The sequence below is a fragment of the Lepeophtheirus salmonis genome, chromosome 13 (assembly GCF_016086655.4).
Source record: "Lepeophtheirus salmonis chromosome 13, UVic_Lsal_1.4, whole genome shotgun sequence".
NCBI lineage: Eukaryota > Metazoa > Arthropoda > Copepoda > Siphonostomatoida > Caligidae > Lepeophtheirus > Lepeophtheirus salmonis.
In genome coordinates, this window is record NC_052143.2 from 44,967,314 (window position 1) to 44,987,990 (window position 20,677).

General features: G+C 30.2%; 1 protein-coding gene and 1 long non-coding RNA gene across 6 annotated transcripts; one reads left to right on the forward strand and one right to left on the reverse strand.

Annotated features, from left to right (window-relative positions):
• Positions 1 to 610: 610 nt before the first annotated feature.
• On the forward strand, positions 611 to 6,267 carry LOC121128232 (guanine nucleotide-binding protein G(q) subunit alpha). 5 transcript variants are annotated; one of them, XM_071892865.1, is made up of 6 exons: positions 611 to 745; positions 1,463 to 1,681; positions 2,901 to 3,142; positions 3,217 to 3,381; positions 4,580 to 4,908; positions 5,902 to 6,267. In XM_071892865.1, the coding sequence occupies exons 2-6, from the start codon at positions 1,492 to 1,494 to the stop codon at positions 6,047 to 6,049; spliced, it is 1,074 nt and encodes a 357-aa protein (XP_071748966.1). In that variant the 5' UTR covers positions 611 to 745; positions 1,463 to 1,491; the 3' UTR covers positions 6,050 to 6,267. The 5 variants fall into 5 exon arrangements, with proteins under 5 accessions (XP_071748966.1, XP_071748968.1, XP_040579740.1 ...); XM_071892867.1 differs by having other exon boundaries at positions 640 to 742; positions 1,459 to 1,681; XM_040723806.2 differs by having other exon boundaries at positions 649 to 745; positions 1,446 to 1,681.
• An 11,245-nt stretch (positions 6,268 to 17,512) lies between these two features.
• Positions 17,513 to 20,230, reverse strand: LOC139907053 (uncharacterized). Its single transcript, XR_011783366.1, has 3 exons — positions 19,511 to 20,230; positions 18,001 to 19,447; positions 17,513 to 17,938 (listed from the first exon to the last, which is right to left on the reverse strand). It is a non-coding gene; the product is annotated as an uncharacterized lncRNA (long non-coding RNA).
• Positions 20,231 to 20,677: the final 447 nt, after the last annotated feature.

The window sequence follows — 20,677 nt, forward strand, 5'->3', positions numbered from 1 at the left end:
CTTAAATGGCATTCCCCATCTTTTAAGGAGCTCTACGTTAAAAATTGAAATAGAATAGTGTATGTAAAGCCAGGGAAAAGTAATTTAAATGATTGAACTATATTTAAACATTTGTCCTTAAACTTGTTTCGATTTTTGGAACATGAACAAAACAAAACAAAAAATAGTTTTGAAATATAAAAAATTTAACAATAAAGCTTAATTTGTTGACACATCAATGACAAGTTTGGGAACAACCAATTGTTTAAAAATCATATTTTATTTAAAGAAGGTGACCTCCCATTCTGAATTAAAAATCGTCAAAAGGGATGACTAAAAAAAATTTAATATTCAATTAGTCTTGAACAATTATGTAGATAAATTATTTTTTATTGATTCCCGAGATATAGAGACTAGAGTCATTTAATTGTACTACTTTTTCAAAAGTTATAATAATAATTTGCAGATATAATTAATCAAACTGACTTTATTTTTCTTATTTTGTGTAGTGACACATTCACTCGTGATATATTCTCATTCTTAAAGCAATATATATTTAATTTTGTATTCTTGAAAGAAAAAAAAGTAGTTTTATAGGAAATGAAATGATAAGAAGCAAATAACAACAAATAATTCCTTCGCTAGTTAAAGATTAAAGCTCATTCTAACAGATTCAATTATAGAGTAACGTATTTAAAGAATTTACAGCAAAAATAGTTGGTGAAACGTGTTGTAGTGTGTAATTAGTTATCTAGTTTCGGAAAAAGTTAAGTACTCTACGTATATTCTTCAATATAATTTATTTTCAGACAACGGAAGTTTTATGATTGAGCAACAAAACCTTTCTTTTTAATTTTCTTTTAAAAAATATATATAATTTTCATAACATTATTATCCAATCATGAAATTAACTAAAAAATAAATAAATGCTCATTGGTTTTCATATCAATTCCGTTTTCTAGCTAGTGAACTAGAGCTACAAATTATCATTTCTAACAATGTTTATAACTTCCTTTTCTTGAAAATAATTTATTTCCTTTAGCTTACTTTAGATAACTGAGAGACAAATCATATATTTAACTAACCAAATTATAAATACACTTTGTTCAGATATTAGTAAGTTTACATTCACTAATACTATTAAAATGTATCAATGAGTTGTTTCCTAACTTTCATATAGGAAATAACTATGTTACATAAGATTAGGTTTTGAAAGCGCTACACCATTTTAAAAAGTTCGTTTGGGAAATATTGGTCTTTTTTTATTTTTTTTGGCTTCCTTAGGATTTTAATTTCCTGTTTTTCTTTCTCAAATGCACTATGAAAAAGATAAAAATGAACGTAATTTAATTAAAGTTTTATAATAAGAGCCAATGAAGTTATATAGAATTAATCTTATGCTCATATAAGAACCGCTTATGATATTGCAAATCCAACTAACTTAATTGTCTGATTTATTTTATAAGTTTGTTCATTTCTAAAGGAGGTAATTTGATTTATCGTCGCATCACAATGGGAGGTGACTCCTGTTGTTTCTTAATTAGACCCAAAACCGAAGAGGACAAAATTAATGAGGACATTAACCGACAACTTCATAAGGATCGTAAATTATTGAGGAGAGAATGTCGGATATTGTTATTGGGTTGCGGAGGAGCTGGAAAATCCACATTTATCAAACAAATGCGAGTAATACATTCTGAAGGTAGTTACTGAAATATTTTTTTAGTACTCTTACAATATATGAGTATATAATAGTTCAATCAAAAACAAATCAGGGTTTGTTTTTTAATCTAAAGGTATCATAGAACAAGGGTATATAGTAATAACTACTTTGGATGTACCGATACCAAAATTTCAACTGATTCATATTCCGATACCGTCGTTATGAACAATTCCGATTTTTTATTAATATGTTGTATAAAGGAATTACATAAAAAATGATTTATTTTTATTAATTTAGAGGACTTGACGAGAAAAGACATCAAAATATCCTTCATAATTAGTTGAAGATCATTTGAATTTAAAAGTATTCAAAATTTTAGTTACTATTTGTGCTCCGGAGTCTATTTATTCAAGGTGGGCTCATATATATTACCCGCATTAGTAATAAGATTTTCATTTTCAATTATTATTATTTTCTGTTATGTATGTCCATTATTATTCCACTTATTATATATTAAAATTAAAGACAAAATAATTTTATCTGGGCCACCAGGTAGGACCCCCAAGTCCTATTGTATACTTTTGTCCTCACTTCCTTTGTATGGTTGACCATTTTTTTTTTGCTTAATTAAGTATGCACAGCCAAGCGTGGAATCGGCCCTATTGATGACCGATTGGGATCATTCAAAAAATGAAAATTCTTCCCGATTTTGATAGATCGGTACACCCCTACTAGATACTAATATCTGCAATACTTATGCCCTAGTCTATATTTAAAAAGTTATCTCTCTATTTTTCCATCCCCCTCCCCTCCCCCAATGATATCATATGTAGCTGATAAACATCCCATCCCTCCCTGCCCACCCCTTGGAGGCATTCTTGCTTTTGAAGCATTTTACTATAAAACATATGCATTATTATTTAACATACTAATTCTGAATCGCCTTCAGGGAGAGGGGAGCCCAATCAGGGGGCTCTGGAGTTGTGCCTTTCCTGAAAAAACCATGATAAAGAAAAGTAATTATTGTAAAGAAACTTTATGGGGCCCTTCAAAAAAGTAAGAATTATAATTATTTCACAAATAAAAAACTAACATAATCTTTTCTATAAAAATAAACTTCTATAATTTGTCTTTAAAATTATTTTCTCTAACCTGCAGACCCTGCAGACGCCCCTCTCATTACAAAGATGCTTAAACGCTGAACAAATTTATTAACCGGAAAATACTTTAATTCATGAATTTACATAAATTTTTCAAGGCTTTTCGAAAGAAGAACGAATACGCTATAAAAAGAACATTGCAGATAATATAAAAGACTCCATCATTGCACTATTGGACAACAAGGTTGGAGAATTCGATACTAAAGAAGAAGAGGATTCTGCCATTCGTTGTCGCTATATTGATGATATGAATGATGTTATTGATCTCCTACAAGACATTGATATTGTTTGGAAAAGTGCTCCTATTCAAAAGGCCTATGGCATGCGAAATAGATTTCAGGTAATATATTAAAATATGTAGTTAAGAAAATATCTTATTACTTCATCGCTCAATTTCTTTTTATTTTCTTTTAGCTCCCAGAAAGTTGTAAATACTTTATGAATAGGAAGGAAGTAATAATGGCACCCGACTACATCCCAAAAAATAATGATATTTTCAACATTCGTGTTAGAACAACTGGTATAATTGAAAACTTTTTTGACGTGACAATTAATGGGGTTCCAAGTAGGCTAACGTTTGTAAGTTCTTTACTCAGACAATTGATTATATACATTAGAGCCATTGGCTGCTTAATTGTTATAGAAATTTTATCCATTGCAATTTGAAAATTATGCTAACTTTATTTTGATAAAAAACTATTAAAATTTTGACTGATTAAGAAAATTAATTGATATTCAGATTAATTGGTGTTATCTTATTAAACACGGGGATGTACTTAATGATACTACCAATAACTTTGTAATTTTGACTATTTGGAATTTTGGACAACTTTTACATATTTAGGTCAATTTATTATTTATATCAAATTATTATAAATAGCTCCAAGTCAAATGGTTCAGGGGCATTAAAAAAATATCTATTTTTATTGACTATAATTAAGCCGTTTGTGTACAGTCTCAAAAACTTTCTTATCGATAAATTGAATTAAAACAGGCTAAAAGTAACAAGCTTAGTAAACTGAGTTAGTATTCAAAGAGTATATTCGCTATAATAAAATAATTTATATTTTAATATGTATTACTTTTCATGATATCATTAAAACTTATTCATATTATCATTATATATAGCCTATAACGTATTTATAAAAGTAAGCATTAAAACATTTCAGTAAATGACTTATTTAATTCATTGTCCTAATGTATGAGCCTTATGTCAGGTGCTATTGGTTTCGATTATTACTACATGGGATTTGTCCAAAATAGTAACACCTTAAAAACGAGACTCAAAATAATTTAATATGTCTATAATTAGCAAAAACCGTTTTTTTAAGTAATTTGATAGTGCTTCTGTTGCTAGACTCTACCGTTTTGAAGACCAAGTGGACTTGTTAGTAGTGTTGATTCTTTTTATCTTGAATAATTATGAATCAAGATGAATTAAAGTAATATTATTGATGTAAACTTTCTAACTTATACGGCATTGCATATATTTGGTAATTATCTTACTTGGAAGTCAGCACGTATGGGAAGGTCATTAAGGTGTGCAATGATTAGAAGTTCCTAGTAATTGGACCCCAAACTGTCAAATATTTAAAAAAAAAATTTTTTTTCCTGTAGAGTACTTCTGCTTAACTTTGAGTAGAGGCCCGCATTTTCAATTATACAACTGTTTGAAATGTATTGTTTTTAAATATGAAATGTAACGAATAAAGTAAATGATTAAGCTTTATTTAGAATAGTTTTAACAATTTCCTACTCTTAATTTATTTTTCAATAGATAGATGTTGGAGGTCAAAGAAACGAAAGACGGAAATGGATTCATATCTTTGATAATGTGATGCTCATACTCTTCATAACTGCTATTTCTGAATATGACGAAACCCTTGAGGAAGATCCTTCGATGAATCGTATTCGTGAGAGTTTGAATTTATTCTCAACCATTCTTAGATATAGATGGTTCTCTGAGAAAGGCATAATTCTATTTTTGAACAAGAAAGATGTATTTAAGGAGAAAGTTGAGTCTGGGTCAAATGTTGTTGATTACTTTCCAGAGTTCAAAGGCGAAGTTAAAAACGTTAAACCTGCTATGGAGTTTTTTCATAGAAAGTAAGTCTAAAATAATAAATGGTATTGGTTGTAAATAGTTGCAACTTCTTAATAACGTGGTTGTAAATAAAAAACCATATTTTGAATATCAGAGATATATAATTTAATATTCAGATCATGAATAACGGCCATTATAGCTGTTTGAGCGCTTACATAGAAGAAATGAGAGGATACATATTAAAAATTTGCTGGATATCTAACTATCATTTATGTCGTTATTTGTATATCGACATAATTACTGTTATGAAGCACACCTGCTTCATTTATCTATCAATATTTATCATAGCCTTCCATTATCGGTATCGATACTGCATTGTCAATTTATCAAATTAATATCGATATCTGAAGTATGGATTTATAACATAAACAATTTCGTGAATCCAACATTAATTTTGCTCAGCAGTTGAATGAGTTGTAGCCTTTCCAACTTAATTATGTACAAAATTGTTAAGTCTGCCTTTAGAAAATAAACGATTCTCATACATCCCTTAATTGTAAATGTAGAATGATTGCTTGTTGACAAATTCAAAAACTCATGCCTAGTTAGGTTTGACAAAATTACGACACCTTTATAGTAAAAATCATAAATTAACTAAATTTATGGAGTATGAAGCGTTGATATGATTAAATTTAACAGTTTAGAAGTATACATATAGTGCTATAATCACAGTTTTGTTATTTGGGTGGGGGTAGATTTATTATTAAAGTGACTTTTGTTTAATAGTATAGATAAATACTATCACTGAAAACATTATATCAACCATGATAGTGATGTCAATCGGGTGTATTTTTTAGCTAGCAACTCCCCTCAAAAGAATTCTTCAAATTGTCAGGGTTACCATGTTGATTTTTGGTTTTTTTTAACAGCCTCCAAATACACACGATTTTCAACACTACCCAGTTTCCACGGCTGTCTCCCCAATGATTATGGCCCTAGTATATGTTATAACTACATAATTCATCTTTTTGTTAATCATTTTTATTTAATTCCAGGTATTTAGATTTGAACCCTGATCCCAAAGCTCGAACAATTTATGTACATAAGACTCAAGCAACAGACACTAAAAACATGAGTGTCATTGATTCCGTCATTCATGATATTATTATGCAGAAAATATTGAATGAAGCGCATTTGAACTAGTACATACAATTATGGAAAAATATGAATGTTTGAAGTATGATTTTTATCCTAAAAGTTGAAGTATCTAATGTTGATATTTCTAAATATTTACCTTCTTCATATTTGATAATGTTGAAAAAAAAAACCCGATCATTTTAAGTATGTTTATTATATTTTTCAATTGAAAAAAAGCATTTATACGAATGATTATAAATTTGTGTGTATGAATGAAAAATGTATCACTCGGCATAAACTTATTTCACTAAAAGTCTTGAACACATCTCCAAAAAAAAAAAGTTAGCCATCGATTTTTTAATCCTCCTCTCCCTTATTAGTTATTGGTGTTCTTCACACTGGTTAGTTAAACACGAATTCCTTTTTAAGATATTTATAGTACCATGAATGGCCCCCATAATTGGGAAGACAAGAAACTATCAAATCAAAAGGATACAATTTTAATTTATCACTTCTTTTAAATTCAATAACGAGATAGAGTTTAATTTCATTATTTAACTGGCAGAAATTGATGTGATACATTCTTTAAGTAGTCTCGGAGTTGTGAAAAGACCTTGAACCCGGAAAAGGTGGGCCCGACTACACAGGATAATACGTTCAAATGAAGCATATTTCTTCTAAAATAGCAGTCCAACAAAGGCTTCCACTTATAATTTCCCGCCCAATCTTCCTTAGCAGTATTGTTCACTAGCTCCTTCTTATGATCCTTCCTCAAAAATTAAATAATGACAATAACAGCTTTAAAAAATAAAAATAAACCTAATTCTCGTTGCAAAAATTATCACACTCGTCTAACTTGATATTTTATAACCTACTTATAAATAGGGTTGTAAATCCTAAGGATTTTTTAGTGTGCGAGTTTTTTTGTTGGCAATCTGTACAGTATTTTTTATTTTCTAAAGCTGTTATCCATAATATTTCAATCATTAGAGGATAACTAAAGATATAAAATCCTCGTGAGTATGCAAAAAAATTATAAAACTATATATCTATTGGCAAGTTTGATAGATGACTAACAGTTTAAATCCGGTGTGTTTTTTAGCTGGCCCGTTAATTTGTAATTGGTAATATAAAAAAGGAATTTTCTTCTCCTCAGTAGTTTTCGTTATTATTTAATTCCTGAGTGGTGGACTCTGAGCATCCTTTCCTAAATAGATTCAATTAAACCTGATGGAACATTCGTGTGTGCTCATAAAAGATGGAGATTAACTCTTAGGATTGGTCGCGGAGTTATAGATGTACGTTCTTGTTGGACTCAGAGTAGAATAGAAGATCGACATGAGAGTAATTTTAGCAAATTTCCTTGTTTGTTTCAATTGATGAAAATCCAGTGTGGAATGGGCATGTTAAAGAGAGAAACCAAAAATCAACATATTTAAAGAATATTTTGGAGGAGAGATAGAATAATGCTCATGTGTCTTGACGTTTTATTAGATCAGATTGAATCAGCTGTGACAAGGGAGGAAGGAGAAAAGGATATAAGCAAAGACATATGCTAGAACTACTCCGATATCGATCCCCAATTCTACTCTGAGTCCAACAAAGACTTGTAATTATAACTCCAACAGGTTGTTTTAGTGAACTGCTGGACCTTGAGGCAGCTTAGATTTATCTGCTACACCTTCCCTGAGCGTCAAAGAACCCTTATAAAATCATAAAATATCCCCCAACTGTAATATTATTTGCATTAATATTCTAATTAAAAATAATCCAATTCCAGACTCTGAACTTGCTCCTGTGTTTAAAAATTGTTTTTTGACTTCATTTATCAATGTTGTTATTCAGGAATACAAAAGAGTTTACAGAGTTTTCCTTTGTTAATATTAAAACTTTAAGCATGAATATATCAAACAGATTTGGCTTTGGGCAACCCGTAAGCCAGGGTATATTTAGCATATAAAAATGGTTCGTTGGTGCTAAGATACACGGCGGAGGAGGAGGTTAAACTGCCTTGGGGCCCAGCATTTCATCTTTACAACCTGAGGGTAGGAGTGTATTAAGGGATATTGAAAGAGTTCCTTGATCCTCAGAGAAGCAGAGGTAGATAAATTTAACTTGCTTCCGAGCCCAGCAGTTCACCGACAAAAACCGATGGTCACAGTGTTATAAAATAATAGAAGGGTTCTATCCTGGCATGTTTCTTCATAATTCAATAGTTTTATCTCCGTATAGAATATAAATTACAACAAAATTAACGACGACTAATGTCTTGCAATAAAATTACTCACAATCATATTACATACAATGATATTACTTCACGATGATATTATCCAAAAACGTTTATGTCTTTCAATAATAATAAACATAACGATATTACCACACGACGAACAACCCCAACGTTTTTGTTCTCAAGCATATGACCACAATCACTTTACTGGACACCGATCAATTCGACTTGGTAAATCCATATGAAATTGTAGAATTATAACCCTATAATTTTTGTCGTAATTGTAGTTTCATATCAACATCACGTGGTATCCGAAGTAACTCTTCCATTAAAAAAATAAATAAATATAAAAAATTTCATAACAACTAATCACATTTTTGATCTTTGCTCTGAATCCAACAATTTATATTTGCTACTCGAAATCAATTTAACTCATTCTGCAAATACACTCCACCCTTCCAACTTTATGAATTAATCACATTAGTATCCAAAGGATAAAATAAGAAAAGTTATCCATAATCATTTGAATGAAACTTACTTACAAATTCATCGGTTAAATAATATTTTGAACGTTTCCCAAAGAAAAACCTTCAATATTATAGCTTTATAAATTTTAAAGTAAGTTTCATTCCAATAATATGAAATATTATATATCCTCCATTAATCTTTGAATAATAATGTAATTAATTCTTAACAATGATTATGTTTTTACATGTTAGTAGCCCAACAGAGAAAACTCTATACAGCCTTTATCTGATTACTCAATTTTCTAATTCAAGAGTTTAGAAGGATCAAAATAATGTAATATTAAGTATTTAAAATTAATTGAGCCGGAATTAAGGAAAGTTGCATGTATTTACGCATAGGGTGGAATGGTTTAGGAATTGCATTAAGTGTTTTTCCAATAATATGAAATAGGGTATGGTTGATCAAGTGACCCGGAGTCACATGTAGTGGATTTTCAACACAGATAATATGCATATTTATCTATGATTTGAAGTTGCAAATTTTTAAATCACTCCAGATTGGAGCCAGGCTCTCTATATAATCCAACCTCAATGTCTGGACCGATATAAATTAGAAAAGGAAAACAGGTGACATCACAAACCTTTTTACAAATAATATATGTATATATATTATGATAATTCATTTCATTGCTATTTCCAAATAGGGCATTCCTGTGATTGTATAATTTTATAAGCTTCTTTCTTTTGTGATCATCGTCTTCATTCTACAGACTGATGCAGGATGGAGTCACGTGACAAGAGTTTTTGTATTGCTTCTTTTCTTTCTTTCTTTCTTTTTTTTGTACCAGCCGAGTGAGTTGATCACGTGATAGACTCAGACCGACTAACACAAACACCAACTACATAACAACTCTAAAATTACTTTACCTTTAAATAATGTAGTATCCTGTGTAATATCAAATGCTTCAATAGAATGCTTATGGGCCATAGGTATTTCAAAATATTACCAAAGTCAACTCAGTTATACAATGTCACTATTTGGTTTTATTGAACAGATTAAATTCTCACAAGTGTTCATTTGAATTACAAAAATCCAAGACGAAGTAACTGGTTAATGCAATCTCCCCCTTCATGTTACTAGCTGAAAAATTATTGCACAAATTGAATTCTCATAAGTGTTCATCTAAGATTATTTAACTGGCTAATGCAATCTTCCTTTCCCTTCTAATTTAAAAAAAATATATGAAGAAAACAAAAACTGTTGCTAGGCAGAAAAAAAGGAGGAGGAGGAGGAAGATTCAAAATTTTATTTTTGTATATATAAATAGTACTGCGAGTTGTAATTCCTTTTAGTGAACTAAAAAGATTTGTTGAAAAGATTCATTTATCGAATCTTTTCTAAGATCCCCCCTCCAATAAATAAAAAATTCTACCATTTTTCGCAATGATTCAAACGGATATTTAAAAAACCTGTATTCAATCAATATAACAAAAATTTTAAGGATTAAATTGTAACGGGAAAATATAACATACATTTAACATCTTTAACTTGTCCTCTAGTTAACTTTTTTTTAATGTAAGTATTCATTTTCGTTCATAAATGATTATTAGTTAAGATAACCTAACCACCCGTGGGCCAGGGTGTATTTTTGTATATAATGAGAGGTCCCTGATGCTCAAGGAAGCGACAGAAGGGGAATTTAAACTGCCTTAGGATACTTCAATTACACAACCCGTGGGCCTGGGTGTATTAAAGCATCATAGAAGAAGTCCTTCATCCTTACAAACCGAAGAGATTCAGTTCTTTTGAAGATTCAGTCCTTTTGAAGATTCGTTCTTTCAAAGATTCAGTCAATCAGTTCTACTAATATCTGGAGTGAACAAGGGTCAATCACTTAACCTCATGTTCATTTTTTATGTTTAAAAATCAAATTGCAAAACCTAATTGACTTTGTACAATGTTACTCAATTTATAATTCAGCAGCATCAGAAAATCCATGGTAAGTCACGTGCTATAATTAATATATCTTCCAACAAGACAACATTTTTGAAGTGAAATAAAAAAAAAATTGATTAAAGAAAACTTGAGTAGAGTAAGTGTTTCAATCTGAGAGTGATACAATTATTACCTTTAATATTTTTCTACGAGTCTATTACAAAAAAATAAATACCGAAAGTAAAGTTTAGATTGAACAATTTATCCGTTATAGTTAGGATTCATCTTTTTGGCTAAGTATGTACAATATATATAATGTAAATCTTTAGTAGAGAACTAAGAAAGAGATATAGGATCGAAGGATCATTTTCTATTCAAACATTTCAATGATTATTACGTGAATTTGTCCTCACACTTATCGAAACATTCGCTGGAAAAGGTCAAAATGTTACCACAGACAACTTCTTCATTTCTTTGAGATTATCAGAGCAATTGACAGCTGAGAAGACGAACATCATGGAACCATGAACAGGATAAGGACAGAGATACCAAATGAAGTAAAATCAATTAAAAATCCCCTATACTCCAGCATAATATTAAAAAACCAAAACACAAGCATAACAGTTTAACAATACAAGCCGTTCAAGAATGTTTTGCTTTTGAGCACAGTATATAAAACTCTATCTTGCTCAGAAAACAAAAAGAAAACGCCTGAAAGTGGTAAATGTATGGTATATAAGGAGGAGACAGTTATTTTTAAATCGTGTAAACCTTGATGGTTATGTTCAAAGCTATTATTGTAGAAGGTTATATGAACATTTTGTAATGAATGTAATTTTTTCTATGCCTTTTTCATCAATACATATTGCAAATTTACTTTGAGTAAAACGTACTTTTGTCTCTGCTTATTCCATCCGTACATGTGGGAAATTTAAATGAATTACAGTACTTCATTACATTGTACATAAAAGTAACCAATTCATAGAATGAGGTAACTATGAATATGTATTTTGTTATTTGCTCTTTAAATGCTCCAAAGTATCGCAAACATAACTAAAATAATAGCTAATTAAAGACGTGTTTCGATAAGGAGTTCTTTATTTCGAATGATTAATATAATAATTAAGAACAGAAAAAAAACCTTCCTTTTTGGAGGGAAAAAATAGTTGAATGTAATCAGGGTTGCCAATAGGTGATTATATGGCCAGATATGCAAAAGACTCAGATTCCAACAGACAGATTCTCCTGTGTTCGTAAGGTTGTCCGACCCCCACGACAGTTTTACTAGTTGTATAATTTTATAATATTGTAATTTTTAGATTTATCTTAAATAATTGTTTTACTTTATCCTTCCATACATAGGTTAAGATGTTTAGTCGTCGCCTTTTAATAATTTTATATAACTTCCTTTACACTGTGTTTTCTTCCTCAATTCATGATGATGAGTATCAGCAACATCTCCCTCTGATGTTTCCTCTTAATTGCAAGGAACTGGTTCTACAGACATGGTAGCTGTTTCCCCAGGAATGACTTTTCCTCTTTCACTTTGTGACAGGGGCAATCTCGAACAGGAGATTGGAACTCCTGTGTTGAATGTACACCCAACTAAGGGACCGTCAACGTCTTCTCTTGATTTCTAGCACATCCACATTGATTGGTCAATTTATATATCACCATTTCTTTTTCAGCAACGTTAAACTCTGATAGAGCATTTTTTTTTTTTATTGAGTGTAAAAATTTCTGCCATTTGTTAAGCTCAGTGTTGCTGAATTGACAATGTTGTTCAAGTTTTTATGGACTTCAGTAATCTTTGCTAACTTCAATGAATCTTTCTTTAATAACTCAGGTTTTAGGATTACTGTATCCCCCTTTTTCATTGAGATGGTATAAGACTTCAACCCTTTTTTGCTAATACTTAATTCATTTAAATATTCTTGTCTTCATCTTGTCCAAAAAACTTTCATGATTTTTTTCCTTGACAACCACATGTTACCGTAGGGTAACGTGGACAATATTGGTTTTCTTTTGATTCATTTGGAGTGTTTATTACACCCTTTTGATGGCAATGAATCAGGAGGTTTGTAGTTTATAGCTGAAGGTGATGGGGATCGGAAACTCCCAATTATTATTTATGATACTTGTTACTTCTATAATTAAAAGTTTATTAAATATAGGCAACCTAACAATGACCAGGCAGAGTACCAAGCAATACTGTAGTCATTGATCTTAATTTCGTCCAAGAGAAAAAGATTATCATTTCCGACCATTTCTTTTGTAATCTTTAACGATACTACTTTACTTAGGGACTCCAATTACTTTGTGATGGTGTATCGAGATGGAATGTTTTTGCCAGTATAAAGTTTTATAAATTTTACAAGATTTAGTTGGCTATCAATATGGAGTGAAACATTGCATCTTGTTCATATCTGACATAAAATTAGAAGCATCAGGATGGGATTCAATTACATACATTGAATAAAGCTTCAAATTGTTATTGTCAATATAGTTTTTCTTATACTTTTGAAATGTGAATTTTCTAAAGGCTTGGATCCCAAAATCACAAAGGCCACGTGACAAAAATCTTGAAGCCTGACCATAAATCTATACTTTTTCTCCTTCTTTATCGGCGAAAAAAGGAACTAAAACTATATATAACAATTATCAAAGGAAAATTAATGTTAAAAAATAAAATATAATTGTTAGATGCATAATATTATATTTAAAACATGTTAGAATTCTTCATAAATAGTAAATCTCAAATATAATTAAAGAAAAGTTTAAGGTCCAATATTTTGAGCTGTATTTGAGTCCATCTTTTTAGTGTTTAGGTCAAGTCCGAGTCATCATGCTCGGGGTCTTTCTGGTCCGGAGTCATCATGCTGTGGGTTTTTCGGGTTCTGCGTACAATTCTTCATGCTCCGTGCACGTGGACAAATAAGTAATTTCTGGATCTATCGTCTAACGCAAGATATCCTTTCCCACAAGTTCTTCCTCAATCTTTGACAACACTGATTTACTTTTGGACTCCATTGACTTTATGACGGCGTATTGATGATGAAAAAGAATATAAGAATAATTATGACAGCCTTTGTAAATAATAACATATATTAAGGCAGAACTCTGAATCAGGTAACAACTGCAAAAAGGTTCTTCTTAAATAGTATTTTATGCAACTCTGTATATTACTCAAACTTTTGCGTACCTTGTCGCCTCTATGTAAGGATACAAAAGTGTGCGAGGAGAAGGGAAGAAATACTTATGGTATCATTGATTAGAATAATAAACATCTTCCTCTATCAAGAAAGTTATCAATTCCCGCCTTTACTATTCAATATTAATACAATATTAGATACTGATAGTCGAAAAAGAACTGAATAAAATGCCTAAAATAACGTCGCCTTCTGTCTGGATTTTCAAAAATGGAGGCCCATGAATTTGGAAAATACTTACCGGATGAGAAACAAATGGCTTGTCGGATTTGTCAATATAAATGTGCCTTTAGTCCCCTGTCTAGAATTACACGCCACTCATTATCCTCATCTCATATCAAGAATATGGATATTCATCCATAAAATCAAGTTAATGATGAATACATCAAGTCAGACTTTAATTCTCACAAAGATGCTTATTGCATGTAATATACCCCTATCCATTGCTAATCATCCTACGTTCAAAATAATTTATGGAGAAATACACGGGTAAACCCGTCCCTTCCCGAGAAACCATCATTAAATTAATGGACCATGTTGGTAATGATGTAATCACCAAAACGAAAAGAAAAAGTCGAAGAGAAGGATATTTTTGTTGTTGTCGATGAGACAAAAGATAATTTGGAGAGGTCAATAACTGCTTTATTGATTAGTCCTTTGGCACTTATTTCTTGGGTCGTCCATATCTCATTCAAGTGATAGACATTAAAAGTGGTGATTATGCCAAGAACATTATAAATTTTATTGTCGAGAGTATTCAAGTTACTCTTGGAAACAACTTTAATGTTACTCGCCTGAAGGTGTTTATCACGGATGGAGCTTCTTATTAGAAAAAAGCTGGCGAAGACCTAAAAAGATACTACCCTCAGTTGAAACATACTACCTGCGCGGCTCATGGGCTCCACAAAGTTGCTAAACTTGCTCGTAAATAATTCCCTAGAAAAATGAATTAATATCCGAAATGAAAAAATATTTTTGAACGCTGGACTATAAAAACGTAGATTCGCTGCTTCTTACCAAATTCCCTTACCCCCAGCTCCAGTAATTACACGTTAGGGAAATTGGTTAAAAGCAGTAGATTACAATTTCAAGCATTTCATAGTAATCAGGGAATATTTAAGTAGCATCCATGAAAAAATGCATTCTATAATTAAAGCAAAGGAGATTATTAATGACGAACATATATTTGAAGAGTTGACCATTATTCATAATAATCAAAATCAAATTTCTGGGGTCATCACAGCCTTAGAAGGAAGATTAACCTTACTTATCAGCATTACCATCGTTGACATGCTACGAAATTATATTAAGCTAGAGCCATTCCGATCTAAATTGACCAATTTCCTATCAGAAAATCCAGGTTACAATGAATTGCGAGACCATGTGTTGAAGATTCAATTTATAGAAATACTCCCATTATAAATTGTGAAGTTGAGAGAATCTCCAGTATGTTAAGTGTCATCCACACTAAATTACGATCAAAGTTATCAGTAAAAAGTATAAAATATTTACTTATTTCGAAATGGAACTCTGAATTTTTCACCGTCTAACATTAAGTATTCATTTTTTTAAATCTAATCATAAAATATGACTCTATTTTAACTAAAAATATCTAGCATTATGATACAAAACTCTTTAAACGGCAAAACAACTGCTTAAATGGTCACAACAACGAAGGTAATCACTTTTGATTGTTCGTAACTAATTTGTCTGATAATAGTTTCTTCACTTAAAGAAGGGATTATCAGCTGCCTACTTTATTATGATTTTTGAGGGTATAACGAAAGTATTTATTAGCAAAATGTTTAATGAAGATATACTACGCGTTTTTTATCCGTTATAGTAGATTTGAAAACGTCACACTCCATGAAATTGACATTCAATATGAACCACTTTCTCAGATTAATAACTAATGAAACGACAAAGTAGAGTATTTCGAAATATATTTGAAGTTCCAAATTTAAAAAGAAGGCTTAAATTAAAATCTACATACTAAAAAATAAAACATCATAAATATATATTAAATATACAAAATTAAACAATTAGAATCATATAACTAGTAATAACAATAAATTATCAATACAGTATATTGAAATAATAGATTGATCCAAATAATATTTTCTTGTTCTGACATCGGAATTCAGTTAAATATGTTATAACTTTAAGTTGCTAAACACAAGCCAGACGTGGAGTTTAATCAAAAAAGATCATCACCCTTTTTTCCTAATGTGGAAGTTGCTATATACAATTGTGCACAGGATAGATATATCTCTATCGATGAGATCTAAATAATTATTAACAATAAAGTAAATGTCAAAATCATAAAATTAGACAATAAATATACTAATAAAAAAAATGATAGAAATAAATCCATTATAAAGATTTAGAGCAAAAGCTTATTATGTAATAATGTCCGGCGATATTACACCTTATTAAGAGCATCAAAAAAAGATATTTTCCCCGTTATTTATGCTTATATAACAACATACTATGAAGGATATACACAAAGGCGGGAATGATAATGTTCTTGATTGATAGAAGAATATGTATATTATTTACTCAATGATACCATAAGTATTTCTTCTCTTCTCCTCACACGCTTTTGTATTCTTACCAAAATTATCAACTTTAAGTCCATAACGCGTGTATGACTGATGTTTGACTTCCACCACACTTTTAATATTGACGTCATAGTTAAAGTTGATAATATTGTAGAGAAAAACGCGTGCAAGGAGAAGGGGGGAAAATACATATGGTATCATTGTTTAAAATACTGATGTGATTATCATCTGCCTGCTTTATTATGATTTTTGAGGGTATAACGAAAGTATTTATTAGCAAAATGTTTAATGAAGATATACTACGTATAATTGACTTAGACGTTTTTATCCGTTACAGTAGATTTTATAACGTCACACTCCATGAAATTGTAATTCATTATGAACCTTATTCTCAGAATAATAGCTAATGAAACGACAAAGTAGAGTATTTGAAATATATTTGAAGTCCCAAGTTTAAAAAAGAAGGCTTTAATTAAATATAATCTACATAATAAAAAATATACCATCATACATTTATGTTAAATATACAAAATTAAACAATTGGAATCATATAACTATAGTTGATAATACTGTAGAGAAAAACGCGTGCAAGGAGGAGGGGGAAAAATACATATGGTATCATTGTTTAAAATACTGATGTGATTATCATCTGCCTGCTTTATTATGATTTTTGAGGGTATAACGAATGTATTTATTAGCAAAATGTTTAATGAAGATATACTACGTATAATTGACTTCGACGCTTTTTATCCGTTACAGTAGATTTGAAAACGTCACACTCCATGAAATTCTAATTCATTATGAACCTTATTCTCAGAATAATAGCTAATGAAACGACAAAGTAGAGTATTTGAAATATATTTGAAGCTCAAAGTTTAAAAAAGAAGGCTTTAATTAAATATAATCTACATACTAAAAAATAAACCATTAAACATTTAAGTTAAATATACAAAATTAAACAATTAAAATCATATAACTATTAATAATAATAAATTATAAATACAGAATATTGAAATAATAGATTGATCCAGATAATTTTTTCTTGTTCTAACATCGGAATTCAGTTAAATATGTCATAACTTTAGGTTGCAATACACAAGCGAGACGTGGAGTTTAATCAAAAGATAATCACCCCTCTTCTTCATGTGGAAGTTGCTATATACAATTGTGCACAGGATAGATATATCTCTACTGATGAGATCTAACTAATTATTAATAATAAAGTAAATGTCAAAATCATAAAATTAGACAATAAATATATTAATAAAAAAATGTTAGAAATAAATTCATCGTAAAGATTTAGAGCAAAAGCTAATTATGAATTAATGTCCGGCGATATTACTCCCTATTAAGAGCATCAAAAAAGATTTCCCCCCGTTATTTAGGTATGCTTATATAACAACATACTATTATCATGAAGGATATACACAATTGTTAATTATAATGCAACACCCAATGTAACTACCCTCGTTGTTGGGACCATTTAAACAGTTGTTTTTGCCTTTTATGAGTTTTCTGAACACCATTTCTTGGAGCCCATCAACCATAACTAAGCCTTAAGTGATAAAAAAGTAATATTTATTGACTATGTAATATTGGAAAACCTAATTATCATACCCAAGTCTTAAAGCGAAGTAAGTAGTCTCAGACAAGCTAGTTGCAAACCATCCAAAGCTACTACCCCCGTTGTTGTGACCATTTAAGCAGTTGTTTTTGCCCTTTACTGAGTTGTGTATTATAATTCTTGATATGTTTAGCTAAAATAGAATCATATTTTATGGTTAGATTTAAAAAAAAATTGAATACTTACTGTTAGATAGTACAAAATTCAGAGTTTCATTTCGAAATTAGTAAATATTTTATACTTTTTACTGATAACTTGATCGTCATTTGGTGTGGATGACTCAAAATTTTTTATATGTATTTCTATAAATGACATCAGTACCAACATCCTCCATTAATTTAATGATGGTTCCTCGGGAAGGGATAGGTTTACCCGTGTATTTCTCCATAAATTTTTTGAACATAGATGATTAGCAATGGATAAGGTTATATTACATGCAATAAGCATCTTTGTGAGATCAAAGTTAAAGTCTGACTTGATGTATTCATCATTAACTTGATTTTTTAGATGAATATCCATTCTCTTGATATGAGATGAGAATAATGAGTGGCGTGTAATTCTAGATAGGAGACCAAAGGCACATTTATTTCGACAAATCCGACAAACCATCTGTTTCTCATCTGGTAAGTAATTTCCAAATTCCTGGGCCTCCATTTTCAGAAATCCAGACAGAAGGCGACGTTATTTTATTCAGTTCTCTATCGACTATCACCATCTAATATTATATTAATATTGAATAATAAAGGCGGGAATGATGACGTTCTTGATTGATAGAAGAAGATGTATATTATTTAATCAATGATGCCATAAGTAATTCTTCTTTTCTCCTCGCACGCTTTTCTATTCTTACCAAAATTATCACCCTTACATATAACTAATAACAATATATACAGAATATTGAAATAATAGATTAATCCAAATAATATTTTCTTGTTCTGACACCGGAATCCAGTTAAATATGTCATAACTTTAGGTTGCAATACACAAGCGAGACGTGGAGTTTAATCAAAAAGATAATCACCCCTCTTCTTCATGTGGAAGTTGCTATATACAATTGTGCACAGGATAGATATATCTCTACCGATGAGATCTAACTAATTATTAATAATAAAGTAAATGTCAAAATCATAAAATTAGACAATAAATATACTAATAAAAAAATGTTAGAAATAAATTCATCGTAAAGATTTAGAGCAAAAGCTAATTATGTAGTAATGTCCGGCGATATTACTCCTTATTAAGAGGATCAAAAAAGATATTTCCCCGTTATTTATGCTTATATAACAACATACTATTATCATGAAGGATATACGCAATTGCTAATTATAATGCTACACCCAATGTAACTACCCCCGTTGTTGTAACCATTTAAGCAGTTGTTTTTGCCTTTTATTAGTTTTTTGAACACCATTTCTTGGAGCCTATCAACCAAAGCTAAACCTTAATTGATAAAAAAAATGATATTTATTGACTATATAATATTGGAAACCCTAATTATCATACCCAAGTCTTTAAGTGAAGAAACTAGTCTCAGAAAAACTAGTTGCGAACCATCCAAAGCTACTACTCCCGTTGTTGTGACCATTTAAGCACTTTTTTTTTGCCATTGAATGAGTTGTGTATCATAATTCTTGATAATATTGAGTAAAATAGAATCATATTTTAGGGTTAGATTTAAAAAAAATGGAATACTTACTGTTAGATAGTACAAAATTCAGAGTTCCATTTCGAAATTAGTAAATATTTTATACTTTTCACTGATAACTTGATCGTCATTTGGTGTGGATGACTCAAAACATTTTTATATGTATTTCTATAAATGACATCAGTACCAACATCCTCCATTAATTTAATGATGGTTCCTGGGGAAGAGATAGGTTTACCCGTGTATTTCTCCATAAATTTTTCGAACGTAGATGATTAGCAATGGATAAGTTTATATTACATGCAATAATCATCTTTGTGAGATCAGAGTTAAAATCTGACTTGATGTATTCATCATTAACTTTATTTTTTAGATGAATATCCATGCTCTTGATATGAGATGAGGATAATGAGTGGCGTGTAATTCTAGATAGGAGACTAAAGGCACATTTATATCGACAAATCTGACAAACCATCTGTTCCTCATCCGGTAAGTAATTCCCAAATTCCTGGGCCTCCATTTTCAGAAATCCAGACAGAAGGCGACGTTATTTTAGGGATTTTATTCAGTTCTCTATCGACTATCAGCATCTAATATTATATTAATATTGAATTAATAAAGGTGGGAATGATAACGTTCTTGATCGATAGAAGAAGATGTATATTATTTATTCAATGATGCCATAAGTATTTCTTCTCTTCTACTCGCACGCTTTTCTATTCTTACCAATATTATTAAAATTATCACCCTTAACTAAGAGTAGTTGTGGTTTTGTCAAAATCTGCCTGTTTTGCCCAGCAGTCGGTACAATACATCTTCTTTTGGCGTGCGTTTTTTTTTTTTTTTTTTTACTATAGTGCAAATTGATTATATTATTATTATATTAATTTATTAATAAAGTAAATGCAGTAAATTGAAACTTTAACTGCTCATAAGTAATAACTTCCACTTTGTAAACTACTAAAAATTTAATTTTTTTATTGAAAACTTAAAACATAATTTCAATTGAACTTAATTTTATAATG